Below are 24,045 nucleotides of genomic sequence, written 5' to 3'. Positions count from 1 at the left end.
ACCATTGTAATGTTAAACCTGATTATTGCTTCATTATCACCAAGATCTGTCTTAGGTTCCATATCTTGTGATATCTGTCCAGTTATAATACAACTCTCAACTCGTGTCCTAAATCATGACAGGCATTCACATTATTACATTACCACTTGAATACATAAGTTACAACCACTCACCCCTCCATAGTTGGTAGGTGTGCATTCCTGCTTATAATGTGAACAACAGGAGCACTCCCCATTTCTATTCAAAAAATAAAACATGTTTAAAATTCTCAAGAGACCACTTAGCATTAGTACATGAAAAACAGGTTATTAAGGTTCTAAGTATGTGGGCTAAAACTACACACAACACTATTGGAAGTGTTTTAGACTTCCAATGAAGGCACTTTTGGGCTGCATCTAACCAATACTGCCAAAGCACTATGAAGGTATTGTGAGGCTGGTTTTTGGTCAATAATTTTTGTGTGAGAAAGTGCAAATCGCAACTGACATTCTGTGATAAAAATGATATTGCTTTGTGGATTACCCTTTGACACTTTTGAAAGGAAGATCAATTACTGTATGTTCAGAATGACTGTTTTAATAGAGTATTTCTTGGGTATAGCTTCCAGCACATTGCATACTCAAACCGTTGTAAAGTTCACATATATTACCCTAGATTGCATGATGGTCAGTTCATCCACATATAATTATGTGTACTGTTTCTTCTTAAACCTTAAAACATCCACTATTTTCACGATTCGCAGTCCTAAATAAGCTGATTTTGGCTTGAGTTTGTAAACCAATGAAAATATTTGACATTTACAGTGCTATGTATAGCAGCATACATACAGCTAGTTGCTACAATAGTCTAAACACACACCTGCCATGTTAATCTGCTTTACCACAGATTCAGTTTGTATAATCATTGAAGGTATCCTTCCACCACACAACACTTGAGATATATTTGGAGGAGGAAACTCTATTTTGCTGTTGTTCATTTGCTCCACCACTTTTTTAGTATGGACTCGTGCAGCAACCACTAAAACAAAATCACGACCCATAAAAGATGTTATGTACGTACTTTAACAAGTACCACATGTACATATAACACAACACACACATATATTAGTGATTTGCGATTATGTGATATATATATATATATGTGTGACTGGATTTGTGAAAAGGTACCTTTTCCACACATTTTATATCCCAGCAAACAAAATTGTGTAACACTTAACACCTTATACTGATTAACCTGCTCTTAGTTTCAAAATGAAGCCCGATACTTTAGCTGCACTGTTGGAAAATTTCAGGCAATTATATGCAATGACAAAAAAGTTATGAAGCTGCAAAGTTCAAAATATGGGTCAAATTGTGTGTGTGAAAAAGGTACCTTTTCGCAAATCCAGTCACATATATAAAGAACTTTGCGTGGGAGCATCAAAGCAAAAAAGTGTTCTATATTCGCCATAAAGGCACAAGTGTTCTATATTGGGCAGTTATAGAACACTTTAATAGACCACAGTTCTATATCAGGTAGTTATAGAACTGCCAGGTCTATTTTTGTGGGCTGATAGCCTACTTAGAGTGAGTAATCACTCATTCTGGTCAGTACAACCAATCAACCAAGCCAGTGTAGGCTGATAGCCTGACTGTGCTGGCTGACCAGTCAACCCAACCAGTAAGAGCCAAACCACCGGATTTTATTTATAGACACACTTGAAGATTTCGATGATGGTTTCTTGTGGTCAGCAGCAGTGAACGTTCTTAGTACGTTTTGCTCACATAAACGAACGAGTCCTAGGAATATCACGGAAATATGCTTATTATTTTACCACAATCAAAAACTTTACGTATTGAGAAGACGGACTAGACTCACAAAATGACTAATGAAGGCGCAGCACATTGCAATGCAGGCTAAACACAGGTACAATGCCTATTCTACCGATGATAATACTCCTTCGTGAGTTTCTAATTGTTTCGTGTGTCTTGTGTGTACCTCAAGTTGACAGTTCTCTATACCAGATAAGGCACTGCCTTTCGCTCGTGCTATACGGGAAATATAGCACTCAAAGAGTGAAATATAACACTCGGCTTCACCTCATGCTATATTTGTCTCTCGCCCACTCTTTTCGTACTACATTTCCCGTATAGCACTGGCGGTAGTGCTTTATCTAGTACATACATATATATATATATATATATATATATATATATATATACCACTTTCACACCTCACTTCAAAGGGAAGAGAAGGTGTATAAGTGGTATAATAGCACCGCTAGCAGTGCTCAGGAATGCAGTAACGAGAATAGGAGGTAGTATATACAAGTTATATCCCTCCTAGGAGTGATATAACTTGTATATACTACCTCCTATTCTCATTAATGCATTCCAAGCATTCTCAGAAATCATTTGATTTCTTTGATGAAACTGTGTGATCTCCTCTCCTTTAATATAGCGACACTTCACAGGATCGATAGTGGGTTTTAGTTTTTGTAAAGTGAGCCAAGGCATAGATCATGGACTTGGGGAAGAAGATAGTTCATTGTTTTACTGAACGAAGAAGGTCACAGGTTAGTTTATATTAAACATGTTACATTCAATAGTCACGTGGGGATGTCCCCCAGACACTGGGCATAGCGCTTAATTGATATGGCCATTAGTGTTAATAGTATTCACTACTTTAGTTTATTCATGGCTAGTACAGTAAGTACTTTAGTGTAGTTGAATCGTCTTTACATTGCCGTTTCGACACCTGGCGCGATGTCACACACGCGTAGTGACTGGGCGTGGCGCTTAATTGGCTAGGCCATTATAGCGCTGTAAACATATTCACTACTTTAGTTTATTCATGGCTAGTATAGTAAGTACTTTATAGTGCACTTAAGCTTCATTATGAGCTGTTCAGCTCGTATTTGGGCTTCCTGTGTTTAATTGCGTACCCACAATCGAAGCGATCTGCATGCTCGTGACGATACACTTACGTTCGGCCTCTCAGCAGTGCCTTGTCGTTGCTCTTACGACGTTATCCACAATTGAAAGTCACATGGTGCCATATAAATACACTCGCAAAGCGTTCCAGCAGTTTCCATGTACACTTGCAGGTGATTCACCCAAGTGGAATATATTAGTTGTAATATGGGCACTTATGATTTGCCTGAAATATACACACTCGCACTCGGACTGCGCCCTCGTGCTCGTGTGTATATTTCAGGCAAATCACTCGTGCCCATGTTACAACTACTACATATATACATATATATATATATATATCGATATATCGTGATAAAATTTTCTATATCATGATACGATATAGAATCTTTATATCATGATATATACCTAGGTGTAGATTTTAGCTATAATTAGAGAAAAATGTACCCAAGATGTCCTTGTACACCATACTTTTTTTGATAAAAGAGCTTACAATGTTGTATGCTAGTCATGCTATATTATACTTCTAGTACATCAATGCTACAAGTGTCATCAGTGTAAGTACACTAGCTGAGTGATGAGTTTGTATATCGTGATATATATATATAGTATCGTGATATATTGTGTGCAATAATTGTGATAGGAAAATATCCTATATCGCACACTACTAATATATATACACCAACACTGATACTAGTATCAGTATCAACCCTATTTTGGCAGTATCGAACTTGTATTGGTAAAGCTATATATGTCTGATACCAACCACTACATTTTATGATCTCATCTGATTGTTATTCAAGATGGTTGCATAGGTAGTGTGTCAAATGTTGAGCAAAGTTGATAAGTCAGCCATTAGCGTTGTTAGTATATATAGTAAAAACAGCAATAAGCCATGAAATTTCATTGAAATCATAAAAGATTGTTATCCTCATGTTTGATGGCCACAAAACCAGCAAACTGCTGCAAATGTGTTTAGTAAGCTAGTCTATCAACTACTATTGCAATTTCTGGCTGTGTTTGTGAGTGATGCCTCAAGTATCAGTGTCAGATCAGTAGTGAAAATGTGGCATCAGTGTATCACTAACATATATATATATAACACTATGTGGACACCAAAAGTTAATACTCAGTTATGAACAGGAGGATTTGTGTTGCTAAAATATATGTATAGTTCTCCCTGAGATTGACATTGTCCCACACAAAAATAAATATACTCCTATTTACCATGCACATACAAATTTTCAAGCACTTGGTGCTCTGATTCTCAAAAAGTTATGAATACTGTACTATTGATAAAACTGTGAATTATATTACAAAGAATGTAGGGTAGGCAGTAATGAGATGGAATATAACACTCATCTCTGCCAAATCCTTGTCATAATTCCTCAACCAATTGGTAATAGTGTTAGCACCAACATCACCACCAATGGAACATGACTTGCCCTAACAACACGGTATAGTCACATACATCAGAGATCATAACTGGCAAATATATGCAATGATTTAGCTAGCAGATAACGTGGAATAAGCAACTGAAAAACTATATGAAATATGTACAACTATACACTCCATTTGTTTGGGACTAACTATCCTGTCAATCTTTGAAAACAGGGTGTGGAGTGTCATTTTTAAAACGGTTTTACATCATTGCAGACAAAAACAGCAAAAAAAGTATGTGGCCCCCAAAGGCCAGGGTGAAAAGGTTGTGAAATCAAAGGTGGCATGGCCAAGAAATGGCTGTGATGGTACGTAGGTTAATGGCAAAATTTTCAATGATGATAATCCAGGTGAATTTGGAGACAACAAAAATTCATCTGAACAAAAAATTTTTCCATTAACCTACATGTACCATCACAGGCCACCACCTTTGATTTCACAACTTTTTTCACCCTGGCCTTATGGAGGGGCTGAATCTTTTTAACAGTTTGGCTGTTTTGGCATAGACTTTTATTTCCACGGGTATAATGGTAATTAGAGGAAGTAATATGTGTGTAATTTGTATCACTGTTTGCACCTCTCCAATAGAGCAGCTATTATTATTGCTACAGTATTTGTTACTTTTGATAGTAGAATGTTTCTATAAACTGCTAAAGCATAAACTATTCTTTGAGGTCATAGATACAAACTAGAACTTTCTTTCACATGGTAGAAAATTTAGGTAAGTGAATAACTGCCAGCAGCAGTATTATAATTAGGTTCAATTAAAACTTTCTATACATGATTTTGAGTGACTGTTCTATTAGAGTATTTGATAGCACAACTGTTACAAATATCAAGACACTCAGTAGCGTATTGTGCAGCCAAGAAAACCGGCACAAACACCGTGAGTATATTGACAGAAACTTAAAGTAAACAGCATTTTCATGTGTGCATAGCTCCATGGCCCCTTCTCCAAAGCACACCAATTTTGCAATAGTTGTCCACCAGGTAAGGTAGGGCACACAGCAAATTTGATTAATTCGCATCAGCCATTTGCAAGATATGGGCATTCAAATTTTCAATGTAATTTCTCCAATTTTTCCTTTCAAGCCATAGTTGGGCTACAGGGACTTCAATTTTTCACAACTACTGCTGTCTTGGCTGATCATCTCACTTAATTTCTGCTTTATAAATGAAAATTTTAGTTTAAATCTGCTTATAAATAAAGTTTATAATTTCACCAATAGAGGTACTAGATTATCCTAGAACATTCTATGTATGTTCTATTAGTCAAAAAATGTGCATTCTATTAGAGTAGTAGAATAATATAATGAAGTAAAGCATGCAATACAATACGTTTTGTCTTCAATGATCATCATTGTCTGTATAGATAAGAAGAAATGTGAGTAATGAAAGTCAGTCATGGGATGGTTTTGTGGGCCTTATAAAGTAAAAAAAAAAAAAAAAAAAAAAAAAAAAAAAAAGAAGTGAAATCCACATCAAAAACAGCCAAGCTGTGAAAAATGGTGCGGCCTTAAAAAAGCCTAAAGCTGTGAAATTAAAGGTGGCAGCCAAGACATGGATCTTAATGCTATAATATTAAACCATTTTTCACAGTTTGGCTGTTTTTGTGCAGATCAAGACACATGGTAGTGTGTTGTGCGGCCCAAGAAGTCGGCGCGCCACACCATCAGTATATTAACAGGAAGAAAGAAAACGCAATTTTCACACCTATATAGCTCTGTGATCCCTAATCCGATTGGAACCAAATTTGCTAGAGACGTGCCGCCCAGTTAGGGGAGTCTACATGCCAAATTTGAAGAAAATCGCTCCAGCCATTTCTGAGATACGAGTGAACAAAATTTTGTTTTAATTTCTTCGTTTTTTTCTTCTTCATTTCGCACACTTTGCAAAATTTGCCATAAAACACGAATGCATGCTCGGATTGGGCTGAAATATGGCATACTTAAAGGGCTCATTAAGGCAGATCTCTGTACCAACTTTGGTAGGAATCCAATGAACATTCACGGAGTTATGACCGATTAATTGCGTAAAATAAGGTCGAAGGTCTGTCACACCTACAGGGTAAATCCCTTGGAGGAATTAGTTGACAATTGATATGTAGATGGAGCAACCATCGTAGGAGTGCCTTTTTGTGGTTTGAAAGGAATCAGGATAAAGACCATGGAGATATGACACAAAACCCAACCTGTGTCAAATTACGCGATCGATTTTTATGAATAAAAAAACTTTTAGTTTTCGTGTCTACCAGGCAAACCGCTTAGAGCAACGAGCTGAAAATCAGTATGTAGCTGGAATAATCATCATAGAAAGTCCTTGCAGTAGTACAGAGGAATCGGATTACAAATCACTGAGTTATGATTCGAAAGGCAACTACGTGTAGCAAATGCGAGATCGAGATACTCTAATAGAACAGTCACCCTAATAAAGCATTCAGCTGCGTTTATAATTTACTCAATTACATTGCAAGTTATTCTGTAGGGAATTCAGCTACAAACAAGTCACCCTGTAGTCAGATCAACTAGAAGAAGGTACCTAATAGAGAGTTCAGCTACAAACAAACCATCATGTAGAGAGTTCAGCTGCAAACAAATTGTCCAGTAGAAAGTTCCACTATGAACAGATCACCCTGTAGAGAGTTCAGTTAGAAACAAGTCATCCTGTAGAGAGATCAGCTAGAAGAAGTCACCTTGTAGAGAGTTCAGCTACAAAGAAACCACCATGTAAGAGAGTTCAGCTGCAAATAAATCACCTGTGGAGAGTTCAGCTAGAAACAAGTCACACTGTAGAGAGATCAGCTAGAAGAAGTTACATTGTAAAGAGTTCAGTTACAAAGAAACTACCATGTAGAGAGTTCAGCTGCAAATAAATTGCCCTGTAGAGAATTCAGCTACAAACAAACCACCCTGTAGAGAGATCAGCTAGAAGGATCACCTTGTAGACAGTTCAGCTACAAAGAAATCACCCTGCTTCATCTTTTCTTCTTCCTGTGGTAAAGAAAAAAATGATAGGTTAAAAAGCCCTAAAGCCGGCCATAGACCGGCTTTGGGGTATGCAAATACAAAACGAAATGAAATCTAATCCAAAGCAGCCAAGCTGTAAAAAAGAGTGCGGCCCTCAGAAAGGCTATGGTGGAAAAGATGTGAAATCCAAGGTGGCGGCCAAGAAATGGTTGTGATGGTAGGTTAATGATAAAAAATTTAATAATGACAATTCAGGTGAATTTTGTGCCAAGACCATGCAGCACCAAATTCACCTGAATTATTGTTATTAAAATTTTTACCATTAACCTACCATCACAGCCATTTCTTGGCCACCACCTTAGATTTCACAGCTTTTTCACTATAGCCTTTCTGAGGGCTGCACTCTTTTTTTACAGCTTGGCTGTTTTGGATTAGATAACATTTACTCAATAATACTATGACCATTACTTCAAACCGAAAAGGCCACAATGATCGAGCTATGAAAATGTCTCTAAGCATAATAACTCAGACCACTTTGAAGAAAAAAATAAAATGAACTTTTTGAAAGCATGATCTCAGAAATGGCCAGGCAGATTTACTTCTAGGTATACCATCTAAAGGAAACATACTACAAGACCAGTCTATTTACGTCAATGCACCATAAAGTTATGAGTGTGTGAAAACTGCATATCTGTTCCTGAATAATACACACTCCTCCACCCAATAAAAACTACAACTACATACAGTAAGTTTATGACAAACAATTCAATTACGAAAGATATAATTATTATGCAGCATTATAGTAAAACCTGTCTAATTATGTCACTGTATAATGATGTCATCTGTCTGCGTATACCAGCAAAAATTGATAGTCCCATTTTATATAAACAGCCACCTGCTTAATAAGGTCACCCAAAGAGTGAAATAGACAGGTTTCACTGTAGCTATACAGTGTGGATACTGTGATATCAAGTACAACTTACCAATGTTATTTCTCATTATAAATCTTTCATTGGTTTCATCGGCAGTAGTACTTAACACCAAACCAATTCGCTCAGTATGACTTAGAAATAGTTCACCAAGTGTTCGTCCTCTCTGTAGTAGAGTCTGTACAACAGTACAGTATATAGGGTAATAAAAAGGGCACAAGTTTGGTTATTTTAAATAACTGCAATTAATTATACACTGCTATAAATATTATATACTGCTACAAATTATCTACCAGCATTAAAATTTGATATTTCGTCAGAGTGGAACATTTTATACAGCCATAATAATTTTCTATTTCATAATAATGAATGTAAGTTATAACTTTTTAAAGTATTGGTTGTAATTTTTATATTGAGAAAAACCCATATAAGTAAAAGTAAGAGTATATAATGGGCCCTACCCTTGGTAAAAGATACCACCAGAAATGATGACATTTTATTTATTAAGGCTTTACAGCACAAGTGTTGAAGGTCTGTAGGACACCTGGTCCTATAGCCTGTTTAAAATGTTATATTTAGAAAGTTGCAGAAAGGAGAAAAAATCCATGCATGACTGGCCTCAAAATTATTGTGTGTGAAAGGTGGTATTGATATAGGCCCAGTTATTTTACCCATATACCCATGCCAAAATCATAAGCACTATACTAGACCAGCAAGAAGGAATGCATTTGTTCTACAGTTATAGCTAACAACAAACACTAACAATATTAGATGCTTGTTGAAAAATCATGTCATGTCTTTCATGATACAGGATGTTCAATATATCAACAATAGTCTATAAAGAATAACAAAATTAAAACACAATGATCAACATTGTACTATATCGTACTGTATAGTAGGGACCACAAAGGAGTAGGCATGGTCCATGAAATAACATCATACAAAAACCAGCTTCAATTTTCTCAGACGATGATGAGGCAGTATTGGTTAGGTAAAACTAAGCCCGAACAAACTTCAGATTGATCTGAAATGCTTTCAACAAGTTGTTACAGAATTAAAAATAAAAAATTTAATGGAATGTTCTACTGACTGACTGACTGCCTGACTGAGTGATGTCTTCAGACAAATGTAATTTGATACAGGCTAAGGATATGGGCTTGATTTTTTCACTATTCGATGTCACTTCAGCCTGAGAGGTGCCTTTTGGCATACCACAGTATGTACAATGCATTCTTCATAGACTTACCAGTGTCCTCCTTTGTGTCCCATTCTTCTTTGCTGACAGTGAAAAATGTCAATTTGGTGGTAGCACGTGATGGTTCCCTTCGAAACGGAAATCATCCCTATTGTTCATAGTGGCTATTTTGATTGCAGAGGTGCTTTTTGAACAGTCCTTGAATTGTACTGCTGAGTAACAAGTTGAACATAGCCGACAACAAAGTATAGTGGATATTTTACTTTTCAGACAATAATTGATATAACTGGGATGCATGGCACCATTTATTTCTTTTGGTAAGCGTGGATTGCAGAGGTACGTACTGTACTTTTCGAACAGTTCTTGATTTGTAATGCTGTGTAATGGGTTGAACATACGTACAGTAGGCTGCAAAAAAAAGTTTACATTTCGTAGTTGTAATTACACTGTAGTAGCGTAATTACAAAAGCATAATTACGAATTATGCTCTTTGGTAATTATGAATATACTGTAAATATGGCTGGTGAAAAACTACTTTTTTGCATAATTATGGATTACAGTCAAAATGTAATTACAGTACAAACATGCATAATTACTTAGTAATCACACCATAATTACAATTACGAAACGTAAACTTTTTTTTTGCAACCTACTGTAGCTGATAATGAAAGGTAATGGATACTTCAATTTTCAGATGATAATTGATATAGCTAGGCACCATTTTAGATGAGGTATGCGTGGGTTCACCAGACATAATAATTATTTGCAAAAAAATTAACAAAATGTACACAAAAAAATTGGAATTTTCAACTAGAGTTGGGACCACACATCGATAAAAAAGTACAGAAACAAGCTGGAATAGTGTGCAATATTAAATCACAGTAAAACAATGAGAAATGTCATATCCCTACTGTGCATTTTTATCATGGTATCTTGAGCAGTGTAGAGATATAGCACTTCTTATTTTTTTACTATTGTGCACTACTCCAGCTTGTTTCAGTATTTTTTATCAATGTGCTATGGTCCCTACTATAGTTGAAAATTCCAAAAAAAATTTTGTGTATTTGTAATGGTTAGTTTCATGTGTAACATGAACTCATATAAAGTACCAATAAAACACGTTATATGTGACTTAATTTGACAAAACCTGGCTTCAACACACAAAGCTTTGTTAGTAGGAATTACAGAGTAGTAATAATTGTGTAGCAACTTCATGGTATCTAAAGCTGTGCAAAACAACTCTGCACCAGTTTTTCATCTATATTTAGTTATCATTGTGTGAATGTAAAAATTTCTGACGCTCAAAATATGCCCTTTTGTGCAGGTAATGCTATCACAATAGGGGTGGGGGACATGGGAGTATAAAATGGAGTAAGAAGACAAGTGGAATCTAGATGTTCAATTTGAGTTCTCTGTGGACTCTTTTTGCACTCAAATCACTTCCAAATGAAGCAGAACACAATTGTCAAGTTCTCTGAGGCTTCTCTACTCGCTGCACACCATCCAACTAAACCATAGCAACTGAATGGCACCAAATCACCACTCCTGACTTTCACAGGAGCTGATTAAAGCTGCCACAGAAACCAGACTTACCAGTTCTGAAGAAAGACAGAATGCTATGATAGTGTATTAGCCCAGCAATCTAAAACCATGAGTTTGATTTTGTGTGCGTGCATGCGTGCGTGCGTGAGTGTGCGTATGTGTGTGCGTGCGTGGGTGCGTGCGTGCGTGCATGTGTGCGTGTGCGTGTGTGTGTGTGTGTGAGCCACGTTATCTCACATGTTTTAATAGACACTGAACAATCGATATACAATACAGTACAGTATCATAATGTATCACTTCACACACTATTTCTAAGGGAAACAAAACTGTATATGTCATATAGCACTGATATTAGAGCTGAATATCTGACATACACGCACACATACACACACACACAAACAAACACTTCTCATTTACAATTGCACTTACCTCAATGACTTTTACTCTTTGTGACTGACTGTCATTATTAGTTCTAATTGTCACTTCTAACACCCTGTAAAAGTTATGAAATATGATAATGCATCCAGTGCATTATATATAAATCATACTAGTACTGCTTATAAATTTGTTAATTAACCCTTAAAGATGCACAAACCAGCAATTATAAAAAAAAACGAATGGAAAATGCATAATGATTAAATAACAACTAGTTTGGCAACAAAACTGTCATACACTCACAGACATTATCAGTAAAGAGGTTACTACTGTTTCCCTACTTGTTTCATGGTCTTCTTCACCTGATTTCAATTGAAAATCTGTCCTGGACTGGCAATAATTGCCACTAACTTACTTGAAGGCTTTGCTCTTGAAGACGACAACAAAGCAACTGATCTTGAGAACTTTTAGCTGAAAGCGACGCTGCTTGATCAGTGTCACAGTGAACCATACCGACTTGTAGATCAATGAATAAACTTTTTATTACATAAATTATAAATTGGTATTTTTTATGATGTTAACATTTCAAAAACCTAAACTGTAGGTCCATGTGACCTTCCATACGTATATGACTGAGTTAATGATCGATGAACATCTAATTCAATAGCCATTTTTAGTGACTTATGTGGATACAGTGCATTTTTAAAGTTTAAGGGTTACAACCAAAAAATTGTTTCTACATTCTTGGGTATGATTACCAGGCTCAACAGCTACCCTACATATATCATGATATACAGTGTATGTCACCATCTCTGAGATCATTCCATATAGAACATTTTTCCACCCAGAAGGAGATAGTAGAGTGGCAAAGCAAAAAAATCATTCACATTTTGACAACAGCACCAAACTTGGTACAACAATTCTTAATTCATACAATTTCATATTAGATACTAAAATTACTAATCATATCACACTCAAAGAACCTGACCAGTAAAACCAATAGAAAATGTGTTGTGGGAAGCCATAAAAATACTAAATAGGAAACTTTGCATGTACATAGACAGGCAAGACATTGTCATAACCAAAAGCTGATCAAGGGAGATGTCCATCCAGGTCATCAGCTTGCCATGTTAAGAAGCACAGAGGGTCATGGTATATGATGCTATGGATGTGCAATATATTATTTCTATTGGATTGTGCCTGTACTTTTATCACTGAAATATTAGCTCCTTTTATGTTTAACCCTTAAAGGCAACATAAGCCACTATAGTGGCAATATAAAAAAGCACGCAAAACACATGACATTTAACCAACAACTGTTTTCATAACAGAAAATGTTATATATTTACAGATATCAATAATAAAACAGTTAGTACTGTTTCTCCTTGTGTTTCATGGTCTTCTTCGTCTGATTTCAGTTGAAAATCTGTCCTCAATCGGCAATAATCGCCATCAGTACACTCGAACGCTTCGCTCGTGAAGTTGACAACAAGACAACTAATCTTGAGGGACTTGCTGAAAGTGACGCTGCTTGAACAGTGCCACAATGGACCATATCAACTTTTAGATCGACAGAAACACCTTCCACACGACTAGAGTCCACAGCGTTTACTAACCCGTCTTCTCTAAAACATTGCGCGGATTTACACTATTGTGTTTAAACCATCATAACTTGGCGGAGGAACATCAGAATCAGTAAAACTTGGACACCAATTTATTCTTTGTGATGTCAGCATTCTGAAACTCTTAATTCCAAGTCCATGTGACCTTCCGTATATGAGTTATCAATTGCTCAATATCAATTTCCACTATAGTGGCTTATGCAGATGTGGTGCATGCATTTTATTTAGTTTTATGTGGCTTTAAGGGTTAAAAACAGTTTATTTTACCAAATTATGAAAGATTTCTGATTTCACCTGTAAATATGAAATACTTTCATGCGATTTAAACAAAAATGAAGATCTTGAATGTACTTGTATGGTTTCCTGACCAGGTAGAAGTTGGCTTACAACCTGCATAGTTTAAAAGTTTCAAAACATGCCCTAAGGCAATGAGTATGACGTGGCACCATATCTCAAATGATTTAGTATATTTTACTCAACTTCCACAGAAAATTTGGTGTTTTTATCACAAATTGAATGATTTCATCAAAATTTGTTGCTTAGCCACTCTACTAATGGTTGGCAAAGTGGCTACCTGATGTACAGTACGAGGCACAGTATGTAATTAACATATATTATAGATGCAGCAATAAACTACTTATCAGCATTCTTTCTCTGCTGACTCTTACAATTTTTAACCCTTTTGCAAAAATAGTAATTACAAACATTAAACATCAAAACATGATAATCATACAGTATAGTACAGTAGTCATACTGTACAGTACGGTCTAGTATGGATAATGAAAGCTTGGTTTTTCTCCCAAAAATATCACCAGCCTCATTTTCCCTTCATAATAGCATGGCAGGATTGATTAGGGATAACCAAACCGTAAATGTCTTCAAAGTAATCCCAAACCCTTCCAACATGTTTTTGTGAAATTATTAACTGAATTTTCTACTGAGTGCCTGATGCCTTCAGCCAAACATAACTCAACTACAGGTAATGCTACGGGTTTGATTTATTCACTGTTTGACATCGCTTTGGCCTGAGATGTGCCTTTCGCCAACTACTGCAGCAATTACAGTGACTACAACAATAACTGCAGTAACTACTACTCCCTTTCTCCACTACCATATAGGTGTTGATTCACAGTTAGTGTTTTATGAATTCTGCAGTACTAAATCACCAGTATCATCTGTAATTTCTGAAGTGAGTGGATTGAATGCAGAGGTGCTTCTTGTATGGGTGGAATGTACAACTGTAGCTGAAAACAAAGTGGAATAGCCACATTGCTTTTCAGTGTTTGAGAGTTGGGACCCAATAGTTCAGTCACTAAATTGTGTCTGGCCAGCACCATTCTTCCCTTTGATGTTGATTGCATTGGTTACCAGTCACAAATCATGTTACAAAAATGTAAACAAATAAATGTAAGGAAAAATTAGAAGTTTTTATTTGAGTAGGGATCATTCATCATACAGTACGACAGTACTGTATATTAGGGATCATAGAGGTTTGGGTCTTTCTGGCCAAAAAATCACCCAAAAACAAGCTTCACGATATTATACTTGCACCTTGGCAGTATTAGTTAGGTATAATCAAGCTCAAAAGTGCCTGTAGGATGACCATAAATGCTTCCAATAGGTTGTTACGAAATTTTAAAAAACGAAATTTTCTATCTGCCTGCCTGCCTGCCTGCCTGCCTGCCTGCCTGCCTGCCTGCCTGCCTGCCTGCCTGCCTGCCTGCCTGCCTGCCTGCCTGCCTGCCTGCCTGCCTGCCTGCCTGCCTGCCTGCCTGCCTGCCTGCCTGCCTGCCTGCCTGCCTGCCTGCCTGCCTGCCTGCCTGCCTGCCTGCCTGCCTGCCTGCCTGCCTGCCTGCCTGCCTGCCTGCCTGCCTGCCTGCCTGCCTGCCTGCCTGCCTGCCTGCCTGCCTGCCTGCCTGCCTGCCTGCCTGCCTGCCTGCCTGCCTGCCTGCCTGCCTGCCTGCCTGCCTGCCTGCCTGCCTGCCTGCCTGCCTGCCTGCCTGCCTGCCTGCCTGCCTGCCTGCCTGCCTGCCTGCCTGCCTGCCTTCAGACAAGTGCAACTCAATAACGGTTAAGGATACAGGCTTGATTTTTTCACTGTTTAACATCGCTTTGTCCCAAGACGTGCCTTTTGGCATACCGCAATGCATGAATCATGGACTTACCTTTGTCCTGCTTTGTGTCCCATTTCTTTTTGCTGACAGACCAAAGTGTCGATTTGCAGTAGTGTGATGCATGGCTTCCCTACAGTATGTTTGTAAACGGAAATCATCCGTATTTTCCATTGTGACTGGATCGAATGCAGAGGTGCCTCTGATACTTTATTGTAACGCAGTGTAACGGGAAAATAGGTAAAAGCAGAGTGTAATGCCAATCCATTTTTGAGTTAGTAAATGATAGTTGGGGTACACAAATCATACGTATTTGTGACCCAGTCTGAGAAAACCGGTCTTATCGCCCATGTCAGCAGATTCGATTTTTCACCCAGGACACACAGCTACATGAATAAACTATCTAATTCCACATTTAAAATCAGCTAGACTTGAGTGGTCTGGTTTTGCTGGCTGCTTTTCCCAAGCCCAGTGGCGATCCGTACGTGTGGTGTGGGGCCTTAATGGAGCTCTGGTCAGCCTGGGAATGGCTGTGTGTGGCTGTACAGCTCTGTGGTGTTGAATAAGTACCTCTGATGTGAGTTTCCTTTCATTTTAGCTGGTTTTGAGACCTCATTGGCTCAAAACTTTGCCTAATTCATCCCTTGGCCTTCCTTTCCAATTTTTGAACACCATTTTTCCCGCCTTCCAGGGCCCCCGCCTCCCACCCAATTTGCAGCTTGCCTGATACAGTCAACCTTGGTTTAAAAACTATCTAAAATGGCGGGAAACTTAGTTGCTGGCTACTTGCACAGTGGATGCTCTGGAAGGTAAGGAATTGGTATAAAACATGTGAAAGTTTGGTACACATAGCTTCAACCATTGGCGAGCTACAATACACTAAATACTTAAAACCGGCATTTCTCGATACTTTTAAATAGGCGATAAGCCCGGTTTTGTCAGACTGGATCACATTTTTTGTGGTGTCTGGATTGATTGCAGAGGCGTTTCTCCTACTGTTCTTCGTTTGTAGTGTGTAATGGGCTGAACATAGCTGAAAGTGAAGCGTAATGACCACTTCACTTTTGAGTCAGTAATTGATAGCCGGGGTGCACATTTAGACAAAAATTTTAACTCTGGAGCCATCCTTTTCTTTGATGCGGTATGCACACGTTTACCAGTCATAATAATGTTACAAAAAAGTAAATAAACAAGGGGAGTGCATAAACAATGGAATGGACTACTGGAATGGTGGAATACTGGAATGGTGGAATACTGGAATGGTGGAATGGAATTTTTTTTAAGTTCAATATCATTTTTTTACATCCAAATACTCCCCTTAAGTAGGGTTCCCCTTGAAGTCAACTTATTTATCATACTTTTCCTCACCACAACACTTGTTTGACATAACTCAATACTTTATTACTTGTGTGAAACTAACTGTAGTTCAGTTCAGTGTGCAACATGGCACTGCCACAATGAACTTTGGCTTAAATTTTGTTTTCTGACATAATTGTGGAAAAGGTTCATTGTAACTGCTTAATTACAAGATAGTCGCATTTCACTTTTCCAAAAGACTTTTGCTTAGGTTCCTAGGCTAATGGTAAACACCTCGTACAAGCTCTGCCTTCTGTGTTTGCCTTCCAGTGCCTAACTGATAAAGTTGATAATAAATAAGTGAATACTTCATTATACAGTGAATGTACTTTTACAATGCATATACATGTAATCAGCTAGTTAGCTAACTTTTTATCAATGGTTAAGTGAGGAGTCTTCTTGGTATTCCGCTATTGTGCATGTTCATAATTGACTTTACACTACATTATATTGGTAAACTTTGTCTATGGTGAGGTGAATTATGCTAAATAAGTTGACTTCAAGGGAATCCTATTTGTTTGCTTACATAAGGGGAGGAGTTGTACTTATTTGGATGTAAAAAATGATACTGAACTTTTTAAAAATTCCATTCCACCATTCCAGTATTCCATTCCACTGTTTATACACTCCCAAAAACAAGTATAAGGAAAAATTAGGAATTTTAACTTGGATTAGGGATCACAGGAAGAAAGTAGGGAAGCAAGGGAGGTTGCCTACACCTGCAGATATACTAGTGAACATTTAATCCCTAATTCAGTCATGGTTACAGTATTAGGCTACAGTATATATGATTGAAGTAAGTGAAATAAATGTGCACTAGTATAGATGTAGGTCTAGATGGCTTATTTCTATAATTTCTTTTTCCTTACACTTGTTATTTTAGAGGCATGTGTGTGAAGATGCTGGGGGTTAACAGTTCTGGGAAATTTTTCAACAGAGCAAATAAAATGAATTGTTTGTCACTAAAGGTTATAAAATAAAGTATTCTGTGATACAATGTTTTGTCTTCATAAAATAATAAGCCATAAAGGCTGCTCCCAATGTACATGTAATTGGCAAGGCAATGGCAGGTTTACAATGTCCTTTTCATTGCTATCCATTTTCTAAAGAACAATGCCAGCATCTTCAAGGCATAAATGCTGAGTAGGAGCTGTTAGTGATGCAATAGAACCACCTTGGTTTCTATGTTGCATCATTTACCCAGCATTTGCATAGCCTAATCATTTACATATGCCTTAAAGATGCTCATATTTGGAGTCTAATTATTATAACTTACAAACACACAGGTCATAACTTACGATGTTAGATCATCCACTATGTCAACAATGAGATATAAATCACTTGGAAATACTGGTTGAGAGACATTAATCATATCCAATAACTGACTAGGAATATCTTGTAAATCTTGAATTCTTATTATGTGAGTCCGGTCAATTTCAGTACCAACAAGGCGTTGAGAAATAGCATGCAACACTTCAGTTTTTGTTTGAAGCCTTTTTATCTCCACTATTTGACATTCTGAGACATTCCAAAATCCCCATTGATCATTTTCAATACATTCTCTATATGCAAAGCCTACAGTAACAGCAAACACACAGTGATTTTGTGATCTCCCTTCATAAGACATTCAAGAGCTGGTTTTAAAATTACTGTGGAAATCACTAATGTCAATTGCAAGAAACTTTTTAAAAACTATTGCCTATTGAATATATACACTATTGTATACCAAAGTACAAGCAGCATTGTTATTTGTACCAGTACTATATGTTATAGTTAAAGTACCGCCATACATGTGTATGGAAAATACAGCACATGGGGGCATGTCGAGAGACTAAGACAGCACAAGGTGAAGTCGAGTACTGTATTTTTCGTACACACAAGCATAGGCGGTGCTTTAAGTGTATTGTACTTCCTGGTCATCTGGCTTGGAGCAATTTTCTCTACAGTACTCAAACTACTGCGATTTTCGGTGATCAGGATATCAGTAAGTGTTTATATAATCTATTTCTAGTCATAGAATGAACTAATAGGATTAATTAGTCTAGTTTAGCGATTTACAATGTCACGCACGTGATCAATTGTGCTGTCTTAGTGGAGTCGTGTTGAAATAGCTTCGTGATCAGACAAAGATGTTTAATTGATCAGACGCTTAATTGGGCAAATACAGCACACTTGGGCAAATACAGTACAGTTATGCGGAGAATTTATTTACGGAATGTTATGAAAACAACACATTGTAAATTGCTAAAACCAGCCAAACTAATCCTATCAGTTCGTTCTACGGCTAGAAATAGATTGCATAAACACTTACTGATCATCTGATCATGAAGCTATTTCAACATGACCCCACTAAGACAGCACGATTGATCATGTGTGTGACATTGTAAATCGTTAAAACTAGACTAACTAATCCTATTAGTTCATTCTATGACTAGAAATAAATTATATAAACACATACTGATATCCTGATCACCGAAAATTGCAGTGGTTTGAGTACTATAGAGAAAATTGCTCCAAGCCAGATGACCAGGAAGTACAATACACTTAAAGCACCGCCTATGCTTGTGTGTACAAAAAATACAGCACTTGGGGGTGTCTCAAGGTAAATACAGCACTCGGCTTCGCCTCGTGCTGTATTAGCCTCTTGAAATGTTCCCATCGTACTGTATTTTCCATACACACCTGCAGCGGTGCTTTAACTATAACTTGCAGACAATCTATTACGTACTTTATAGTAATTCCTACCTATACCCTATACATACCTATTGATTCACTGCCTCCTGGACATTTCTGCTTGGCTGTTTTACCAACATCAGTTGCTGGCCAAGTAATGTTCCATGGATAATCTTCTTGGAGCAGTTGACATCCTGATTCAACTTGTAATGCAGAAAATTATAATCAATCAGCAAACAAAACAAAAATCATAAATCACACACCACCTTTGTATGGTATCCTAGATAATCAACAATTTTATAGGTGAAATTCCAAAACATATACTACCCTTCAAAATGCAGTTCTAGCACACAGACCCTACAGGTTACACACAAAAGTCAGATTGCAATTAAATAAGTAATGTACTCATAGCTACAATTTTAGAGATGTGGGATCTTTACTAGCTGAGTTACACTATGGGTAAGATGCGTCTTTGAGATAAACACTTGGTGTCAAATTGGGATAAAGGAAGCACCAACAGATCTTACATAATGGTATGTATGATATGTTTTGGACTTTGAAATATAATGAGGTCTTTAAATCCACTATGAAACTTGCCAGTGATCTTTAAAATGGTTAGAGACCTGCTAGCAGAATGATTTCAAATCTCACTTGCTACGCTCCCTGAAGCATGCTGGAGGCTTATAGCCTGCAGCAGGTAACTGGTCACTTACGCCAACATGAGTTATATCAGTCCAATCATTTAAAAGCATGGGTAAAGGAATTTGATTATGGAAAATAGAGTCTAATAGTCTAATATTGTCACTACATTTGTTATGATGAACAGATGAGTTCAGAGATATCTGCTTAGTGTTAGACTGAATTCGAGATTAAATGTCCACTAGTATATTTGCAGGTGTAGGGTACTTTTCATTTCTATGATCCTTAGTCGAACTTAAAATTCCTATTTATCCATTTTACTTTATTGTAGAAATAAAAAGCTATGAAACAAAGGGGGTCACTTTCACCTGAAGCTATAGCAGTGATCTCCTTGTTTTATTGCTTTCTGTTTCTATGATTCCTACTAAAATGAAAAATTTCTTGCACTTGTATTAATGGTACAAAAGTTGTGGGTGTTTATAATACAAGCCCATGCTGAAAAAGTTAATGGTCTAGCTACATACATCTAATCATAATGGATGATTTGATGGTAATACCTACTTTAGCCATGCTGGTTTATTAATAATGTTCTTAAAAACACCCTTGCTAGAATAAAATAAATCTATTGGAGTGTCTCAATGATACGTAGTTGCTTGCTCTTGTGCTCACCAGTTATTGCAATCAAAATAAAAATTGAACTGCCTAATTAAGCATCATTCCCAGGAATAAAACACGTAATAAGTGTGAATAATAGGATTGCTGTATAGAATAATTGGTAAGCACAATCGGTGACACAACATGATGGTGTTATATACATTTCAAGCACATGAAGTATGATTACCTGTACCATTTGCACAAAATGCTTCACTTTGGTTACCAGATGAAGTATTGCTATAGCTATATATTTCAGGGCATAGATCCTAGAGGAGTAAAATAGTAGACATTCGTTCTAGCAGTTATAATTCCCATACCTGTACACACTGAGATTGATTACAGTCCAAGCCTACATCAGGAAATCCATCACTGTCTGAGTCTAACCCACACACATTACCATCACCAACATAAGTGGGACTATTACACTATATAAAATATAACATGAATAGAACTGATGAAGTAATAACTTACTTTACAACTTCCAGGAGATCTACACAAACATGGCGGAGTACTAGGTCCAGTACATACAGTTCTTATACTACTATTATCTTCATTAACATTACATGAACAACTTGCTGTGAAAAATATCTTATATTAATGATGATGTTTTAATAATAGAAATGTCCACTTACAGTTTGGCTGGAATACTAACACTTCAATACTACTTTCTGGTGATAATGTGGTGTCATTGGGGAAGATATTTTGTGTGTTATTGTTTAAATTGTTTTTAAATTCACTTATATTAAAAGGAACATTTCTTATTTCAAGACTAAATGATAATACAAACAAGATTTCTCCGGATTTAGCAGAGTTCTGTGTTCGATTCATAATATTAATGTTAGTAGTAACTTGATCTTCAATAGAATGTAATACCTGTGAGTTATAAAAAGTATGCACTACATATAATACATCCATACATACTGTAGCTATGGTATACCATATCTCGTTTCACTAATTTTTACTTCACGGATTCCTACTCCATTTTATAATTGTTTGTTTACTAATCATGTTTAGCTATACATACTACGACTCTCTATATCTACAGGACTTTTCATTAGGGTTGACTGCTGAATATATTAGGGTACCTTGGTCTTGCTGTTTGTAGCACCTGCATCAAGTTTTTGGGGTATTCCAAGTGATAAGTAACAAAGAGATGTGGCCACAATACTCAACACATTCAGTACTAAAATCAATTATTTATAAGAAGAAGCAAGTAGAATGAAAAATTAGGAATTTTAAGTTGGATTGGGGATCAAAGAATGAAAAAAATTTGTGAAACAAGAGAATAGCTAAAAAGTGCATGGTGAAACGAGAGAGGTTGCCTATACCTGCAAATATACTAGTGGACATTTAATTACTAATTCATCCATGGTCAGACTGAATTAAGAATTAAATGTACACTAGTATATCTGCAGGTATTGGCAACCTTCCTTGTTTCACTACTTATTTAGCTATTCCCTTGTTTCACTACTTTTTTCTTTGATCAGCTAACAATTCCTATTTTTCCTTCTCCTTATTTGTTTATTTTTAATAACATACATAATAATATGACAAATGTAACAGCACATACTGCATTAAAAAAAGAATGGTGCCAGGAATGCTTAAAAGTAATTTTGCGTCAGAATGTGCACCCCAACAATCAATTACATAATGGAAAGGGAGGTGGTCATTATGCTTTGTTTTCAGTTATGCTTTGCCCATTACACACCATTACAAATGAAGAACAGTATGATAAGTGTCTCTGCAATTAATTCAGTTGCTTTGGAAAATCAGGCGGTTAGCCAACACAGCCAGAGAGAAGCCACATTGTGCTATCATAAATCAACACCTTGCATTGACTGTAAAAAGAACTGGAACACAAAGGAGGATAGAGGTAAATGATGCGTGTATTGTATGTACTGCAGTCGGAAAAAAGGCACATCTGGGACAAAGCGATGTCGTACAGTGAAGAAATCAAGCCCATAGCCTTATCCATTGTTGTTGGCTGGAGGTATCAGTCAGTCAGCGTAAAAATTCTGTTAAATAGAAAAATTTTAAAAGTTCCATAGAAAATTTTTGAAGGGTTTGGGGTTGATCTGAAGGCATTTTTGGGCTTGGCTGTGCCTAAAACACTGCACAAAAAAATATATTTCCTGATGTTTCATGCATAACAAATTATGACAATTCCTTGAGTCAGAAATACCTGAATGTGCGTAATTCCTGAATTGAAGGAAATGTATATGAAATTGTATAAGGAATTGTCACAATTAATTTATCTTTCAGTAATTATATCTAATCCAAAACAGCCAAGCTGTAAAAAAATAGTGTGGCCTTCAAAAAGGCTATGGTGAAAAAAGATGTGAAATCCAAGGTGGCGGCCAAGAAATGGCTGTGATGGTAGGTTAATGGTAAAAATTTTAATAACAACAATTCAGGTGAATTTTGTGCCGCTTGGTCTTGGAAATAAATTCACCTAAATTGCCGTTATTAAAATTTTTACCATTAACCTACCATCACAGCCATTTCTTGGCCGCCACCTTGGATTTCACATCTTTTTTCACCATAGCCTTTTTGAGGGCCGCACCGTTTTTTTTACAGCTTGGCTGTTTTGGATTAGATTTCATTTCTTTTTGTATTTGTATACCACAAAGCTGGCCGATGGCCGGCTTTGGGACTTTTTTAACCTGTCTTTTTTTTCTTTACCACAGGAAGAAGAATAGATGAAGCAGATGTACTTTAAATATTTCTGATTTTATCAGTAAATGTACAAATTATATATATAATACATATATTTATTACAGAACTCTCCATGGTGGTTTCTTTGTAACTGAACACTCTACAAGGTGACTTCTTCTTGCTGCCCTCTCTACAGGGTGAATTGTTAGTAGCTGAACAATCTACAAGGTAACTTCTAGCTGATCTCTCTACAGGGTGATTTGTTTGCAGCTAAACTATCTACAAGGTAACTTCTTCTAGATGATCTTTCTACAGGGTGATTTGTTTGTAGCTGAATTCTGTGCAGGTGATTTGTTTGCAGCTGAGCTCTTTACAGAATGGTTTCTTTGTAGCTGAACTCTCTACAAGGTAACTTCTTCTAACTGATCTTTCTACAGGGTGATTTCTTTGAAGCTGAACTCTCTACATGGTGGTTTCTTTGTAACTGAACTCTCTACAAGGTAATTTCTTCTAGCTGATCTCTCTACAGGGTGATTTGTTTGTAGCTGAACTCTCTACATGATGGTTCTTTGTAGATGAACTCTCTACAAGGTGACTTCTTCTAGCTGATCTTTCTACAGGGAGATTTGTTTGCAGCTGAACTCTCTACATGATGGTTTTTGTAACTGAACTCTCTACAAGGTGACTTCTTCTAGCTGATCTTTCTACAGGGTGATTTGTTTGTAGCTGAATTCTCTACAAGGAAACTTCTTCTAGCTGATCTCTCTACAGGGAGATTTGTTTGTAGCTGAACTCTCTACAGGTGATTTGTTTGCAGCTGAACTCTCTACATGATGGTTTTTTTGTAGCTAAACTCTCTACAAGGTAATTTCTTTTAGCTGATGTCTCTACAAGGTCACTAGTTTGTAGCTGAACTCTCTACATGATGATTTCTTTGTAACTGAACTCTCTACAAGGTGACTTCTTCTAGCTGATC

The 24,045-nt window shown here is 36.8% G+C and overlaps 1 protein-coding gene across 1 annotated transcript in view; it reads right to left on the bottom strand.

Annotated features, from left to right (window-relative positions):
- Window positions 1-21,281, bottom strand: part of LOC136254563 (adhesion G protein-coupled receptor L3-like) — a 32,367-nt gene extending 11,086 nt beyond the window's left edge. The window contains exons 1-12 of the mRNA XM_066047303.1: window positions 21,047-21,281; window positions 20,886-20,989; window positions 20,732-20,839; window positions 20,602-20,680; window positions 19,211-19,324; window positions 17,747-18,023; window positions 11,414-11,477; window positions 9,011-9,082; window positions 8,302-8,425; window positions 859-1,017; window positions 174-237; window positions 3-108 (exon numbers count right to left, since the gene is read on the bottom strand). Of these exons, the coding sequence (XP_065903375.1) occupies window positions 3-108; window positions 174-237; window positions 859-1,017; window positions 8,302-8,425; window positions 9,011-9,082; window positions 11,414-11,477; window positions 17,747-18,023; window positions 19,211-19,324; window positions 20,602-20,680; window positions 20,732-20,839; window positions 20,886-20,989; window positions 21,047-21,242 (1,467 nt within the window). The 5' untranslated portion in view covers window positions 21,243-21,281. The remainder of the gene's footprint in view (window positions 1-2; window positions 109-173; window positions 238-858; window positions 1,018-8,301; window positions 8,426-9,010; window positions 9,083-11,413; window positions 11,478-17,746; window positions 18,024-19,210; window positions 19,325-20,601; window positions 20,681-20,731; window positions 20,840-20,885; window positions 20,990-21,046) is intronic.
- Window positions 21,282-24,045: the final 2,764 nt, after the last annotated feature.

This window comes from Dysidea avara, chromosome 4, assembly GCF_963678975.1.
Source record: "Dysidea avara chromosome 4, odDysAvar1.4, whole genome shotgun sequence".
Taxonomy (NCBI): Eukaryota; Metazoa; Porifera; class Demospongiae; order Dictyoceratida; family Dysideidae; genus Dysidea; species Dysidea avara.
The sequence above is the reverse complement of the archived record's forward strand: the minus strand, read 5'-3'. Positions and strand labels throughout refer to the sequence as shown.